This window comes from Propithecus coquereli, unplaced genomic scaffold (assembly GCF_000956105.1).
Source record: "Propithecus coquereli isolate 6110/MARCELLA unplaced genomic scaffold, Pcoq_1.0 Scaffold84, whole genome shotgun sequence".
In the NCBI taxonomy this organism is placed as follows: domain Eukaryota; kingdom Metazoa; phylum Chordata; class Mammalia; order Primates; family Indriidae; genus Propithecus; species Propithecus coquereli.
Window position 1 is genome coordinate 579,780 of NW_012154618.1, and position 17,439 is coordinate 597,218.

The window sequence follows — 17,439 nt, forward strand, 5'->3', positions numbered from 1 at the left end:
CATCCCCGCCTCCATCCTATAAGGCACAATGATTTTTTATTTCATTCTGCTCAACACTGGCAGCAATTAAAGCTCCCAAAGTATGAAATGTTTTCATCAAGTAAGGCATTAAAAATATCAGCCTATCAGAGTGGGAAGTGGACCTGTGCTTTACTGCAACTATTCTTCAGCTCCAATAGGGCATGAAGTGGTGAATAGCGTTCATTTCACGCAGTGGAAAAATAAGGCCAACTTCAGCTTTAATCTTTATTATGAGGAGTCTAGTCCCTGTTGGAATGTAATGAGTGGATGCACCCCATTTAGCTTAAAGTAACAGATCTATATAGAGTTGTTAATTTGTAGATAAATATGGGTTTTCTACTGTTGATGTTTCTTGATCCACACAAAGTGGCTGTATTAATACTGAAACATTATTAATCAATAGTTTGCTCTTTAAATATACATCAGTTAGACTACCCAATTACCTTTAAGTATATATCAAAGGACACAAAGCAGTCTGACATACACTCTAAGTCCATTAGAAGCTACCAGGCATATTAATTAAAATTTTTAGTTACAATGAACCTTACAATGTGGATACAAATTTCTGCTTTTGATAACAGTTACTAGCTAACTGAAAGGCTGAAACTTACAAATACATTTTGGGGCACAGAAAGGCATGGGGGATTTTTGTGATAATGAAAACTGGAGATGACTTCATTTCACTAGAATCCAACTTATAAAAGGGCTTTAACTCAGGACTGTGAACCAAAAGATGCGGAGGGCTTCTCTCCTGTGTATTGAAGGGGAGAGAGGAATTCTCGTATTTTGAAATGAAGCATTAACAGAGTGAAAGTGGTTTTCAGGTAGTGCAGGTAAACGCTCACTTGAGTTTAAATCACAACATGCCAAAAATACCAAGATGTGTGTCACACGGCCCTGTCTCCCTCCTGCCGCGAGGCTGGGCATCCCTGAACTTGATCCATGTGTAATTGTGACAAATGCCCACAATGAATCACCCCACGCTGCTTGGTCTCTGCCTGTTCTGCAGCCATTGGTGCTAATGGAAGGCTCTGGAGTTTTGCTGAGAAGTAAGTACTCTCTTGTTTTGTCATCTAGCAGCAGTAATAAGCTTTCCTTTCAAACTTCGGTTCTCACAGATAACAGCCCTGCCACACATCTCTTGTCCAGGAAGATCCACCTAACCCAGCTAGTCACAGGCCTGGCACTCAGCATTCACAGAGCTTTAAAAAAAAACAGAAAAGGACAGAGGGCCAAGACATGTGAACGCTGCATCCTCATTCCCACCTCCTTGTGTCCTGCGCATGTAGTTACTCATTGCCAGGGGACAGGACATATGCTTTCAAGGTGCAGGAATGTGATTTAAAGTACTATGCTCAGCAAACCACACTTGACAACTGAGACCTGGATGCCCCGAGGAGCTTGCTACCAACGGGACTAAACTCCACAGCCTCCTGCGCTCCTGATTGGGTTACTTTGTCAGAAAGTGGCAGCCTGATCACATTTAAAGGAGGCGGCCAAGAGGAAACATACCTGAGTTCCACGTTTAAACATCACATACCTGCATCATTCATTTTGGGAGATATTCTCCCCCCACTGCCTTGGTGTCTGTCCCTTGGCCATTATCCAGCACAAGCCATTTACTGAGAACCGTGTGAGGTATAACTGATTGTCATTCAATGCAAGTGAAATCTTTACGTGAACATTAGTCACCGTTTTAGACATGTTAGCTTCAAGTGGAAGCAGTCAATTATAGACTAGAGGTTTTATGGCTACATTATTACCATCATACTATTAGGTTTTCAGCAGTAGCATTCTGTTTGATCGATCTGTGCCAGGACATTGATGGATAGCTTTGTTCTTCAAATGTCAAATATGTGGGACTTCTGTGCTTTATGTATTTACTGACACACTAATCTCCTCTCGATACCTCTTCCCCCTCTGCAGTGCTCAGATTTAGCAGGGGATGGTGATTCTTTGCCTTAGAAGACGATGCAGGGCTTGTAATCACATTTATAATTTCCTTTCTGTTCTCTCTGATGCGGAAGCACTCCTGAGTTATTGACAGTTTAAAGAAGTCTTTACCCACACAAAGAGGACCTCTTGCTGGTGTCAAGAAATAGATTTAGACATTTGCTTTTTTTTTTTTTTTTTTAATTGCTTTCTAAAGAAAGACACCATACGAGAAATGAATTACCAATTTCAGGGTATATGTTAGATTTCCAAAACTTTGGCTGTCTGTTATTACACTAGTTCACCTATCTTTATTAGAGTCACATTTAATTTTCAATTTTTTACAAATGTATTCTTAAGCCAAAATCTTTGAACTGCATAAACCCAACCACCACCACCATATCCATCCCCAGACATCACTAAATGTTGTCCCACGTAGAATATCAAATAGAATTTCTCATGTGAAGCCCCTGAAAGGCTTCCAGAAGGGAGGGATTTCCTTTCAGTTAAAACTAATAGCTCTTAAATCAGGCATTGAAGAGCATCTGTTTCACACAGTGGATCAAATAGAAACTTTGAGAAAGCCTTGTTTCCTGCCAAAAAGCCGTTGGACTTCCATTTTGTTTTTAATTCAAGAACTTCTTGGAAGGCACACTGTGGTCCCTGTGGAAATGCTGGTTTCCCACTGCCCCCTTTATGTTCCTACCTTAGGAACCATATTCTATGATATTTCCTGCCTTAGGAACTTTCTCAGTTCTCCTGGGTCAGTTCATTAGCTGATGCCACAGGGAGGAGACTGTCTGATCTTTCCTGGTAGTGGAGGCAGCTTTAGACACACCGGGGGAGACTCTCTGGAGTCGTTCATTGTTCATTTTTAAGACTAAAGGGTAGATGGCTAATTAATACCTGTGTTTGGCAATATTGTGGTAAGAATGCTAAATCACAGAGATCTGGCTCCTTGTGATTCTTCCTGTGTCTTAAAACAGGATTTCCTGCAACACAGAGCCTTGTCCCTTAGTACCGGGACCCAGGCATCCTCCTCCAGGACAGGAACCCTCTGCTGCCCTTAGCCCTCCTTCCCTTCCCCACGGAAGCACAGCGTGCCTGGCCATTCTGAGGTCGGCTGGCCTCACTTCTGTTGTCCCTGAATGCCCTAGCTGAAGGGCGACCCTGTCCCTCTGGCGTGTCCTGGGGTGCTACATGCAGCATTAGCAGTTGGCCTGAACCCAGACATTTGTGCTGAATGTCATTCTGATCTCTCCAGGCATAAAGCTGATGGAATCATCTTGACCTCAACACCCACATTCAGCTTCAGCCTCACCCAGGCATAAATGTAACTATTCAAGTGGGCATTTCTCATGAAAACTAGCTAATGTACAAGTCCAAATCTCTATCAGAAAAGGCACACTTTGAAGTTTGAAGGAGTTTTTGGTAGAATACATGCATTTTGCCTAAACTATAAACCTGCTTTTTGCTGAGCAAATAACTGGGTGGAAATATCAGGTTCTAGGTGGTGGTATTATTCTCGATTAGCCCTGGGTTCTTAGTTTATGTGGTGCCCATGCAATCAGGGACACAGCAACCCCATAACTGACGTGCTTGTGTGAGAAGCTGAGGAAAGCCACATTCTAGAAGCAGCATGAGAGTTCTGGGTTACTCACCAGCCTCCACCTGCCTCAGTAAACTCTTAGCAGCATCCAGTGGACAGGAGCCAGGTGGGAGAGCATCCCCCCGGGTGCAGAGGTGGCTTGGTGCCCAACGTCATGAGGATATAGCTGTATTTACTCTGCAATACCTGTGGGAGACAGAGCAGCAGATTAAGTTGCAGAGATGCAATGGGGGTACTGACTAAGGAATTTTAATGTAAAAATCCCGGGATTTAAGCTTAATCCTTGAACTAACTGGTTCATTCCTTCAAAGGGGGATCTAGCAAGAGTTATACTGGGGCTGAGAAGGGTAAATATATGAATGCATTTGGAACCAATTTAAAGCTCAAAACAAAGTGAGCTGGAAGACTTGCCAACACCCCATTAAAATAAAACACAGAGGCTCACTGAGGCATGCAGATAGGCTGCCCGTGCTGCTGTCTGCTTCCTCTGAAGCTCATGGGAGGCCATGGGGGCTTGGCAGGGGGATAGGTGGGAGGTCCTACTATCTTGCTTTGTCTTAGCCCACCTTGGGAGTTTATGTGCTAGGGCCACCTGGTAAATCTAGTCTTGCCTTAATTATGAAGTTACACTTGAAACATGGGCAAAGTAAACCCCCTTGTTAACAAGATCTTCATGGAATGAAGACTGGATAAACTATGCACTAGGAGGCATCTCTTAAGGACCAAATTCCTGAAATCCAGCTAGAAAGCCAGGATTTACTAAGAAAATAAGCAGGGGTGCAGGTGGGTAGCAAAAAAGCAAGACCTACTCAAGATCACTGAATTCCAAGTCTGATCATCAGAAGTACCTGGGAGCTGTGTAAAGTTACAGATTCTCAGAGGCACTGCCAGATTTGGTCACTGCTTGAAGGAACCAGCTTTTGGAACACTTGAAACCTGGTCACATCAAAGAGAAATAATGTGTTAATCTTCATTAACATAGGTGACCTAAAAGCCCTTAACCAAATAAAATTTTATTAACCCAACTGGACAGGGAAGCACCTTTGTGGAATGGAGCAAAACATCATTAAAAATATATGCATAGAATCAAGAATTCACATATCTAATTAAGATGGACATCCCCTTCTCCCCCAGTTTTCATGAATGCAGCCACACTTGCTGTAGACTTTCTGCCCAGCTAGTGGCTCTCACTCTCCCAAACTGGCCAAGCTTCTGGCTGCTGTCTTTTAAGAACCCTATAAATGCAAAGCCCTGCCATTGCTATTCATGCAGCTTTTGTTTATCTTTCCAGAAGAAACAATTGAGCTGTAGCAGATGAGTGATGGTTGCAGGGCTGTGGCAAGGGAAAAGCCACCACAGGTGGAGTGGCTTAATGGGGTATTAATTGGGAAGCAGGTGAAGGCAAATAGGTAGCACAGCAGGTATGTAAATAGGCTCATGGGAGGAGAGGCATTGAATTTTATACTCTTTAACTAAAAATAAAGACCCGATATTTAGCTTATCTTTGCTGAAATCCGCACCGTGAGGGCCCTGACAACTACCACCATCATCAATGATTCATTATTATCTCAGCATCTTCTAGGATACTTAATAGGATCTTCAGCCTCTTCATTTTCCATTGTTTCAGCTGATTCTTTGGCTTTGGAATGCATGCTTTTTCTTCTCTCTATGTGTATCAGAGACCAGAATAATGTTTGTAGACTGCTGTAGTAGAAATGAATTTGGACCTGTAGCCTGCCTTCTGGTAGCATCCTTTGCCTTCTAGCTGGTTGCAAGAACAAAACAAATGTGCAGTGTGACCATGGATAAGGAGCCTACCAAGAATGTGCACATCCACATGAATATTCTCCTTCCAAGTAGGCACCTTGAGAAGCGTAACAGTTATTGCAGGACTACCTTTGGCTCAACACCTTTTCAGGAAAGCCACTTCAGTGATTATTTTCACAGCTAACTTACAAATCACCCATATGAAAAAAATCCTTATATATAATTGTCCCTTATCTTCCACTCCTAACCATTGTGCAACAGCATGGTCTGCCTTATTCATCATACCTAGTGCTAAATGACATTTGGCGTTTTAAAGTCCCTGATGCAGAGACTCGGTGTTGCTCTGGGTATTCCAAAGAACATGCCTCAGGCTCCCAGGACAGAGTTCCATGAAGTGCCCCCAGTGCTGGCAGCCTCTTGGGACAAACGTTCAACTTCCCAACATGGCACACACTTAGATATTCTGAAATTTGGGTATGCTAGTTTAAAAGTGCAGACACATTATCTTAAGGATATCATTTTTATTTAATAGTAACTTAGAAAATTATTAAAAACAAACCACTCCATATTTCTGTTCCAGTTAGTCCTCTCCATGGCAATATGTTGGTGGAAAGTGAGAGGGGACCTGGATTCTTTGTTATTTGGCTGTCCCAGATTTGTTGTTTTTTCTGGGGAGAAGCAGCATCAATTTTGAAGACATGTTTAGCCTTTTATTGTTGAAATGGCTAAATATCAGTGGAGCTTGCACAGGCTAAATATTATTGGAACTACAGTTTGTGCCCCGTAAAATGAATTAGGTTTATATTATCATGCAGATCTTTTCCTGTAGTTGAAGTACTCATTAATTTTACTGCTAATGAGATGTTAGCAATTAAATACCTTTAATTAATGAAAATCAGACCAAAGAAAGAACTGCTCTCTGTGCCTTCATCAAATAGGGAAAATGTTTGTAAATCTCATTGTGAATTTTGTCTGCAGAAGGATCACAAATCTGAGCTACTTTTCTGGTCCAGAGAAAAGTCATTAGAAGATTTCACTTTTAGAAAAATAGAGGAATAGGCATTTTTGCATGTTATAAAGATGATCTGAGATTGGAAAAAAATATCCGTAACTGAGAGCCAGTCCTACATGTAATAGCAAATTTCATGGTTGAAGATGCAACAGGATTGCATACAATTAATAGTTCTGTAGCCATCTTAAGTTCTGGGGTAGGCCCTGAACACATAATTAGATTATTAAAAATGGTCTGTCTTAGGCCGACTATTACTAAATTGAAATCCAATTATGGTTTTATGATTTTGCTGAAAAATATTTAGCTGTGTTGCTTGAGTCCTCCTCAAAGATCATTTCCTCTTCGCATCACCATTTGCACATGTCACAATACATTTTCCAAACAAATCTGACCTCAATTATCTCAAAATCAATCTTACATTAGATAAAATATATTTTATGAGTGTTTTTATGTCTAATATTATAATTGTGCCTCTCCATACTTGAGGAATTAAAAGATGGCAATAGAAGTCTTTGCAAAATATCTTTTTAATGGGAGGCATTCATAATTTTAGAAATAACTAAACTGCACCATCTTAATACACAGAAAGGCATTATGCTCAAATATGTGCCTGAGTGAGCTGCAAGACAAACTTGGTTCAGTTTTCAGCAATTGGCAATGGAACTGTAATAAAGCAGTTGTTTGCAAAGAGATGGGCTCAGAAATTTCATGCACTCCTACAGTGTGGGTTTAAATGCTAAGTTAAATATTTATGAACCCGAGATTTTTATAATTGATCATTGTATGATTTATACACCATAATTATAATTAGATTGAAAGAGATTTTAAAAAGCCAGTTTCCTGGTAGCCAAGGCCATTAAATAACGCTAAGCTGCCAAAACAAAAATTAGGTGGGAACCCAGCCACCAAGTTCTAGGCGCCTGTCCCCACATCTGATATACAATGAGGCACTGCACCTTTTACCAGACATCTCACCTGAAGCACTGACTCCTACATCACCTGCAATCATTTTTCATGACTTTATTTCAAACCTAGCTGAACATAAACAAGTAGAAAACTTCAGAGATCCAATGTATAACAAAAGGAAAAGGGGGAGGAGGTTGGAAAGGTTAATTAAAAATGTAATGATCCCATTTGTTGGGACAGCACTATTAATCATTGTGCAGCAGCAAGCATGTGACTCGCACACCACTTATAGGAGACATCTAATTTTTTAAGGTATGCACAGTGGAGGGTGCAGGCAGGTGTCAGTATGCGCATTAAGGAAATGGGAGCTCTAATGGATGAGGCTGACCCACGACACTGGGAACTGTGTCCACCAGACAGAAGAATTATTTCCAAATTCACAGGTATTCAAAATAACTCAGTCACTGTGAGTCCCAGAGGAACTTGGGTATGGCTTGAGGCTTAATGTAGTTGTGTAAGGTATGAAAAAACAGAACTAGGAGGAAATTCATCATAGTGTAATACAATATGTCTGCAACCGTGTACGGAGGACAAAATGGGCTCCAAACAGCCAACATGTGCGTTTTAAATGTGATTTCTAGCACCCCAGCTGGAAAAGGCCAGGCTTTTGAAGGATGGATTACAAGGGTCACAACCTGTGTGATCAGATTTGCCATACGATCCGTGTGGGTATCAGAAGACCAGACTGTCTGTGTGAGCTTCCAACAAAGCTTGCCTACCCCTGTGAGGATTTTGGCATCTTTTGCCCATTTTTTATTTTCTGGGATAACACATTAGAAGGAGCTTATTAGAAAAAGAACAGTAGTTATGTTAACATGGTAATTAATCAAGTCAGAAAGAAAGAGGAAATAAGTTGCGAATTCAATTCTGCAGCCCTTTTGAGAAAGGCGGAACGATACCCGGAAATTGGCAAGCATTTGTAAACAACGTTCTCTCACCGTGTCTTGTGAATTTTTGGCTTAATAAATCACATCTCGTGCACGCCTTGCAGATTTTAATGTATTTACTGTTTTATTCCACCTCACAATCTATAGAAATGGGTTTCTAGTTGCTTGCATCTGTGTTTCATCCTGAATCATTTCAACTGGTTAGTTGGCCCTGGCATTTGCCAATAACGGTGGCATTTTCTAAGTGTAAATAATGAGGGGCCGCCAGCCACAGTGATAGCCTCTGATTTGGGACAGTGTGAGGATTGTATCTGGGATAAAGGCAGTTCGGTGCTCCAGAGGAATTTAGAATATGAAAGCTTCTCCCAGTGCCTAATTCATCCCGGACACTTCCACATTCTATGTTGGAAGACCTTTTGCATTTCCTCTGCTTGCACGTCAGGGTTGAAATCACTGGTCCATGCACTCTTTGGAGCAGCAAACAGCTGAGAGGCCAGTATCTTCAAGTACATGGAACCTCTGCCCATGAGGCTGGGGTTTTACATTCTGTCCTTGACCATCATGTTTTATCCTATATATTTGAAGTTATAATCAGAAAAGACAAATTATATTATAACCATCAAATCAAAGAACCTTAAGGCTTGAAGGGACCTAACATATATCATCTCAAAAATGGGGAAACTGAGGCCCATAGGGGGAAAGCTGACTTGTACAAAGGCACTCAGGTGATTGGACCACATTTAAAACCCGAATCCCCCTGACTCCTAATCCGCTGTTCCTTTGGCAGGTCCTGGCCTTTTTTATTCCATGTTTTGGGATGTGGTCTTCCACTTGCGATGAATGTTATACTCCCCATGGCCAAGAAAACAAGAAACCAGTCACAGTCAGATGTGATCACAGCCACAGAGGCTTAGAATGATGCTAGAGACAGCAATATGTAACCTGCAAAGTAACAACATGGTTGTGTCGAATTTGAAATGAAAATCTGGCTAAACACACTAGCTGAGCACAACCGACTTGCGTATGCATTCTCCCAAGAAAAAAGGATTTCTAGTAAACAGCCTTCATTCTGAGAATACTTCCCATTCAGACAGCATCGCAGACATTCTACCAAGTTAAAGAATGAATAACAGCAGATGGAGGGAGAGATTAGATGGAGAGGGGCGGGAGGGAAGCAACATTTTAATGCTGAGCTCTAAAATGAGCTGTGGAGGGGGTGGCACTGAGAGTTATGGTAAAGCTGTTCAGAAGCCTTCCCACGCAGGCGAGAAGGCGCTTGTGCCCGGACCATAAAACGCAGGCGAGCCCTGATCCTCCGTGCGGGGTGTGAGTTGATGGAGGGCTGGCTCTGACTCCAGTGGTGTAAATCGAATGATTCTCTCCTCTCTCCCTGTTGCTCTCCAGTCACTGAGGTAGCATTTTTGTGCGCTAGGGGATCCATTTAATAGATACAGAGGATCAATCTTCTTACCAAGTGAAAACTGAACTCTAATTTGTATGTCCTGTGATTACAGGAGTGTTTAATTTGAACTTCATTGCAGTAGGATGGATATGCAGCATTACAGCTTCAGAGAGAGTTGGGACTAAGAAAGGCCAAAAGGAAAGGAAGGGTCAAGAGTGATTTTCCATGTGCCTAATCGCCCATATGAAACTTGCTAAAAAAGAGAAAGAATAAGGTGTATATATAAATCTGGTTTTTTTTCCTGTATTTTATTAGGAACATTTTCAAACATACAGAAAAGTGTAAAAAATTTTATGGTTAACATATACCTAGCACCTAGATTCTACCTTAACATTTGCATGTGGTTGCTTTATGAGTGTCCATCTGTCCATCCCTTTAAGTTTTTAAAATGCATTTATCAATATCCTTCCCCTACATGCTTCAGCATACATATCACTAACCAGTGTTCAACGTTGGTTTCATTTTTGTTCTCCTTTAGAAGTGAATTGACATACGCACGAACCTTAAGTGTGCCATTCTCCGAGTTTTGACCCAAACTGTGCAACCCAAACTTCTATCAAGGTAGAGAACATTACCGTCACCCTGGAAAGTTCTCTCATGCTCCTTCCTAGCCAATCCCGTAGAAGCAACCACTCTTTTGATTTTTTTCATCATAAATTGGTTTTGCCTATTTTAGAACTTCATACATATGGAATCGTACAGTGTGTCCTTTTTTGTGTGAGGCTTTTTTTTTTTTCCACTCGACATAGTGTTTCTGAGATCCATCCATGCTATTGTGTACTTCACAAATAAGAACGGTTCCTCTGTTCTTATTTCTGAGTAGTATTCCATTGAATGGCTAGACTAAGGTTTAAGCCATTTGTCTAGTGATAGATACATGGGCTATTCCCAGTTTGTGGTTGTTATCATACTGGTATGATATTCTTGCACAAGTCTTTTTATGGACATAGGTTCTCATTTCTCTTGGATAAATACCTAGAAGTAGAATTTCTAGGTCAGAGAGTAGGTGTATGTTTAGTTTTATAACAAAGCTGCCCAACATTTTTCCAAAGTGGTTGGACCATTTTCCACTCACACCAACAATGTATGAGAATTCTAGGAGCTCCACAATTTTTTTTTTTTTTACACCAAATGGTGGTGTCAGTCTTTAATTTTAAACATTATGGTGGCTATGTAGTATATCTCATTGTCGTTTTATTTTGCATTTCCCTGATAACTAATGATATTGAACACTTTTCATGTGTTTATTGGCCATTCATATATCTTCTTTGGTGAAGTGTCTGTTTAAATATTTGGCCCATTTTTAAACTGGGTTGCTTGCTTTTATATTATTGAGTTTTAAGCATTCTTAATATATTTTAGATACCAGTCCTTTGTCACATATATGTTTTGTGAATATTTTCTCCTAGTCTGTGGTTTGTCTATTCATTTTCTTAACAGTGTTTTTATGACTAGAAGTTTTTAATTTTGATGAACTGTAACTTACCAATTTTTTCTTTTATGGTTATTGCTCTCTGTGGTTCTATCTCAGAAATGTTTGCCACTTCCAAGATTATCTTAGGTTTCTGCTAAAAGGTTTATGATGTTATCTTTTATATTTAAGTCTATGATCTATTCTGTATTAATTTTTGTGTATGGTGTGAAATAGGGTATTGAGGATTTTTGTATTTGTTTTTGTTTTGTACGTGAGCATCCAACTATTCTAGCACCATGTATTGAAAAGACTTTCTTTCCCCATTGGGATTTCTTTAGTGTTGTTGTCAAAAATCAAATGACTATGGATGTGTGGGTACATTTTTGAATTTTGTCTTCTATTGTTTGATTTGTCTATGCCTATGCCATACCACACTGTCTTGATACCTGTAGCTTCATATAACTTTGAGAACAGTTAGAGTAAATCCTTAAACTTTGTTGCTGTTGTTCAAATTGCTTTACCTATTCTGTGTCCTTTGTATTTTCATATAACTTTTAGAATCTACTTGCCAATTTTAAATGTATTATTATTTGGAGATTGTCCACAAACTTATACACAAAGTTTAAAAAATTGTCACAGTGTATACCTTGTTATAATAATGTTAGTTGACTTTTTAAAGTTGTTAAAAGTATATAAGCTATTAATTAAGTTTTAATAATATCAAGTCTTTGCAATCTTAATAATATTGAGTCTTTTGATCCATGAACACGGTATATATTTCCATTTGTCAGGTCTTCTTTTTTTATCAGCAGTGTTTTTTAGTTTTTAGTGTAGATAGCTTATGTATCTTTTGTTAAATTCATTCTTAAGCACTTTTTATTTATTTATTTTTTTGGTACTATTGTAAATAAAATAATGTTTTAAAATTTCATTTTCTATTTTTTGGCAGCTAACATATGGAATTGATAGATATGTTAATTAGCTTGATTTAATCATCCCATAATGTCAAACATTCATCAGAGCATCACGTTTCCCAATAAATATATACAATTATTATTTGTCAATTAAAAATAAAATTAAGAAAACTTGTAAACTCAAAAAATTCTAAATATTCTGATTTGATCATGACACATTCTATGCATGCATCAAAATATCACATGTACTCCATAAATATGTACAAACATTACATATCCGTAAAAATAAAACTTTTAAAAAGTACAGGTGATTTTTGTATATTGACTTTGTGTGCTTTGACTTTGCTAAAATTCACTTGTTAGTTACAGTAGTTCTGTAGATTCTTAAGGATTTTCCAGGTCATCTGCAAATAGAGATATCCTCTTTTTTTTTTTTATTTCTTTCCATTGCTTTATTACAGTGGCTGAGACCTCTAGTAAAATATGACTATAAGTGGTAAAAATGGGAATGTTTTGTTCCTGATCTTAGGTGGAAATAGCCAGTATTTTACCATGAAATATAATTTTGGCTCTAGGTTTTTCATAGCTGCTCTTTGTCAGATTTAGGGGATTCTTTTCTATTTTTATTAATAGTTTGCAGAACAGTTTGTGTCATCAATAAGTGTTAAAATTTGTTGAGTGCTTTTTCTTTGTCTATTGAAATAATCCTATGGTTTTCCTCCTATATACTGTTAAATGTGATGAATTACATTAATTTTAAAATATTAAACCAACCTTGCATTCTTGGGATAAACCCTAGTTGGTCATGATGAATTATTCTTTTAACATATTGCTAAATGCAATTTACTCAAATTTGGGGAAGATTTTTGCATCTGTGTTCGTCTATTATTTTATTCTGATATTGAGGTAATGCTGGCCTTGTCTATCAAGTTGGGAAGGGCCATGAAAGTGTTTTGTGTGAATGACAGTCAGAAACAAAAAAGAAGTCACATGTTGACCTGTGAGCTGGAAATGAATTAATAGTTTTTGCCCCTCTGAATACTCCAGGCTGTCCATTCTGGATTTTATCACAGGCTCTGAAATAATGGTAAGGAGATGGTGCTCTGGCAAGGGTTATCTGTCTATGAAAACGGAATCAGCAGAAAGTGAGTCTAAGTCACCCCCCATTGCTAAAGAAGTAAACTTTGAGCAATTGGTTTGGACATAAAATGGTTCACTCTGTTCCCACAATCATATTTCATGGTATTTCCTTTCAAGGCTTTTCCTTTAAAATATTGCTTTTCTTTTTTCATAACATTAAGAAAAATGTAATTAATAGCTTATATAGTTTTAACAACTTTGAAGGCCAGCTAATATTATTATAACAAAGAAGGTATACACTAGGCCAATTTTCTAAAGCTTGTGGAGAAGCTTGTGGACTACTTTCAGAGAAAAAGAAATTTCCTGGATGTCATGTGTTGACTTTTATTATTTTGATTATAAAGTTACTTAAAATTTATACGTAAAACTATAAGTGCTTATTCTTTGCTTTTACACAACAATAAAAGCCACACACACACAAATTATGAAGAAAACTTTGTAAATAAAGAAATGCAGGCTAATACAAATTTAGTGTGAGGGGTGGTATTGTTTTGCTGAAACTTAATTGGTGCTTACAATCTGAATGTAAGTTGCAGCATGTGATCTTTTGAGTTTGGCAGCCTGTGTTACTGGGTGCCATGTGATGTCATTTTTCAGCCATTTTTCTGTGTTTGAACTTACATGATCTATTTGTTCATATATCATTGGCTACATCATGTAAGTATTACTTCACCTCTGTGCATTTTTTCTTTTTAGCTTGAGGTCATAAAGTACCATCTGACATCAATGCAAATGTGAATGCAGATAGTGAAACCATGTACCAGTATCCAGCCTTAAGAGCCTAATACAGATGATCCAGAATATGGTCATATTAATTTATTTTAGATTATCATCAAAAATGCATAATTTAGAAATCTAGAGAACTGTAGGGCTTCAAGAATATAAATCACTGCCCTTGGGTCCAACAGCACATATTAGAAGTCTCAAGAGGAGAAGACTAGAAGTGTCACCAAGGCCCGGAGGCCCTGTTGGCCATGTCAGGGCACATAGTGAATATTTCACTCCTTGAGTCCTGAGGAGCCTGAGTGTGGGAACAGAAGAGCCAGAGAGAAGCAGGCTTGGGAAGAGCATGATGGAGAAACAGTACCAGGTGTGCTTATTAAAACAGCAGGGATGGATGTGCAGCTGCTAACTCCTTGCACTGCTCACCCAAGAAGGGCTGAATGTCTTGTTCATTGCCTTCCGCAGTAAATGTGTTGGACTCAGATGCCAGAGGCAGAAACATGAACCTAGGGAACAGTAAAACATGGCTTGTGGTGCCAGAGTATAATGTTGTGATTTCAGATGTTTGCATATTGGGTTTTCTTAAAGCAAGGCACATTTTCAGCAGAACAGGGAGAGTTTTTCTTTCCCTGAAATGTCAGAGTTGTTTTGTGTGCCCTTTATTCATTTATTTAAAAATTGTTTAAATTGTAGTAAGAACATTTCACATGTAATCTGCCCTCTTAACAAATCTGTAAGTGTGCGCCAAAGTATTGATAACAATAGGCACAGTACTGTAGAGCAGATGTCCACAACTTACTCATCTTGCATTACTGAAACTGTATTCCCTTTAAATAGCAACTTCCCATTTCCCCTCCCTTTGCCCCTGACAGCCATCATTCCACTCAGCTTCTGTGAATTTGACTATTTTAGATCCCTCCCATGAGTGGGATCATGCAGTATTTGTCCTTCTGTGACTAGCTTATTTCACTTAACATGATGTCCTCAATGTTTATTCATGTTGTCACGAATTATAGGATATTCTTCTTTGTTAGGGTTGAATGACATACCCTGTGCCCTTTAGACACGCAGTGAATGCTCTGGCCTGTCTTTCAGTCCCACCCAACCCAACTGCACCTTCTCCTGTCTTGTCAGTTCTCTAGTTCCCCACACGCCTTCCCAGCCCCCATCGACTGGGGGCACACAAACAAAATGAAACGGAGTCACAGAAGCCACGGAACAGCTGAAGCCTGAGGAGGAACTTGCTGGAGTGTCTAATCCCACAGTTGTATGGTGCTTGTCTGCCGCCTTCCGGCCCTGTCCAGAGGGTCATTACTATATCTGATTATCAGTGTTCCAGAGGCCACCTTATAAGTCAGTTCTGAGAGGTTTTTCCCAGAAAAACCCTTCCCTCTCCCTGCAGAAACACCTCTGGAATGGGGATTGGGCTTAACCCCCCACCCCTTGTTCATTCATGGTTTAACTTTGCTTATTCACGTGCTCTTGCTCCGGATAGCACAGGGGCAACCCGGCACGGCAGCACTGGTTTCTCTGGCATCATGAGCACAGAGGCAGAAGGCAGCATACGCTTTGTGAGGTTCCTGAAGCCCAGGGTTTGGAAACCCATTGAAATTCCATCCAAAATACTAGCTGAATTTTTCTAATCCGAAACCTCAATACTCATAGAGCCCACGTGTTGTGTGTGGTGAGTTAAGTGGTAATTGAGGTTTGCAGATTTTTATGTGATTTATTCTGGTTTTCTTCCAATGGCCTGTGAGCTAAAACTTAAATACAGCTTCATTGTAGTTGCTCCTTCCTGTTTAGAGAGACTGGCATAATATTTTGTCTTCTGGGCTCAAATAACCATGTAATTACTCTATAATCATATAGTAATTAGCATGTACTATATGCATTTATTACATAATTATATTCCTGAAGGATGGTATGGCAATTATACTTGCATTCAGCATATCATTTTATATACTGTCTCATGAACAAGTATATAATTTGTTGCTTTTTTTCTTTTATCCTAATTTCAGTTTACCAACCAGGAGCTGGAAGCTAACTCTCCTGTTGCCTTGTTTGCATATAGCCGGGCAGGTGTTTGCAATCTTTTGGCCTCACGCAGAACCTCCTAATTAGACATCTAAGGGAATACTAGAGGGCTTATGTGCTGCAGTGGACTCCCAGCATTTGCACTCCTAACGCTTTCTCCTTGTCATGAAGTCATTAAGTTATTAGCTTCAAAACTCATTAAGTTCTAGAGCCGCCCACGTTGCCAGGTCAATGGCAAGATCTCAATTAAAACAGAGTCTTCATGGGCAGACCTGGAGCCGAGCACTGTGCCCATGCCTGTCTTTCTCTGCTTTTGCAGTGGAGCACATTCCCAAGGGGAACAACTGCCTGGACGCGGCCAAGGCCTGCAACCTCGACGACACCTGCAAGAAGTACAGGTCGGCGTACATCACCCCCTGTACCACCAGCATGTCCAACGAAGTCTGCAACCGCCGCAAGTGCCACAAGGCCCTCCGGCAGTTCTTCGACAAGGTCCCGGCCAAGCACAGCTACGGCATGCTCTTCTGCTCCTGCCGGGACATCGCATGCACGGAGCGGAGGCGACAGACCATCGTGCCCGTGTGTTCCTATGAAGAGAGGGAGAAGCCCAACTGTTTGAATCTGCAGGACTCCTGCAAGACGAATTACATCTGCAGGTAAGCACGCCACAGCCGCGTGATTAATGAGGTGGCAAGGAGGGCCTTGGCGGCTGCTTCATCTGCCAAGCCCTGGTTTTCTGTGTTTCTACCAGGGTAGGGGAGGGCGGGGAGGCCAGTTTGTGTGAGTGAATTGGGAAGAATCTGACCTCTGTGTCTGACACATGGTTCTTCAGAAGCTGTTTTAGGCTCTCATACTGGGGAAGGTTCCTGCCTTAACCAAGGTAATACTCTGAGCGGTGCTGCAATGAGGTAAAACACTACTGCATTTCCCAGGCACCTCTCAGGTGAGAGGATCACCTGGGGCGAGCTGACCTGAGGCCCAGACCTCAAGTCCTGAGGGGCTACCGGAGGTTGCCAGGGGCTAAGTCAGAAGAGGAGTTAGCTGGAGCTATGGAGGCTCTTGACCTTCAGGGGGTGAAAACTGGAAGAGACCAGTGAGAGGGATTAACAGTGCCCAGCCCTGGTGAGGAGACCTGTGAGAAGGCCTGGGGCTGTTCTGGGCCATTCTGTGGCTGTGAAGAGTGGGCAGCTTCCCACTCAGCTCTTTTCCCAAATCTCAGCCCCCATCAGAAACCCTGCCTCGCCAGGACTACGTTGTTGAAAACATTCATTTCCTTTCTGGTTTTGGCCATTTCTGGATTTATTTTAATTTCTGAAGGAGTCCATGGACACATTGTCTGTGTAAGAAAAAAAAAAGCAATATGGAAATTGAATTAGGTAGAGTGAAAAGAGGAAGTAGCCCTTCACTCTGCTCCAACTTGCCCCCAAGCCTCAAGCGATCACTATTAACAATTTGACCTGTGTCCTTCTAGAACTTAGGGTTGAATTCAGTTGCTGATGGAAGCAAGTAGACTTGGATGAGCAGAAACTTGAGTCTTTGTAGACTGAAGCTGTGCTGA

The 17,439-nt window shown here is 40.4% G+C and overlaps 1 protein-coding gene across 3 annotated transcripts in view; it reads left to right on the plus strand.

The window, feature by feature from the left end:
• GFRA1 (GDNF family receptor alpha 1) overlaps nucleotides 1–17,439 on the plus strand; it is a 193,023-nt gene that overhangs the window by 117,734 nt on the left and 57,850 nt on the right. For all 3 annotated transcript variants that reach the window (XM_012663931.1, XM_012663932.1, XM_012663933.1), the window contains one exon: nucleotides 16,201–16,537. In XM_012663931.1, the coding sequence (XP_012519385.1) occupies nucleotides 16,201–16,537 (337 nt within the window). The remainder of the gene's footprint in view (nucleotides 1–16,200; nucleotides 16,538–17,439) is intronic.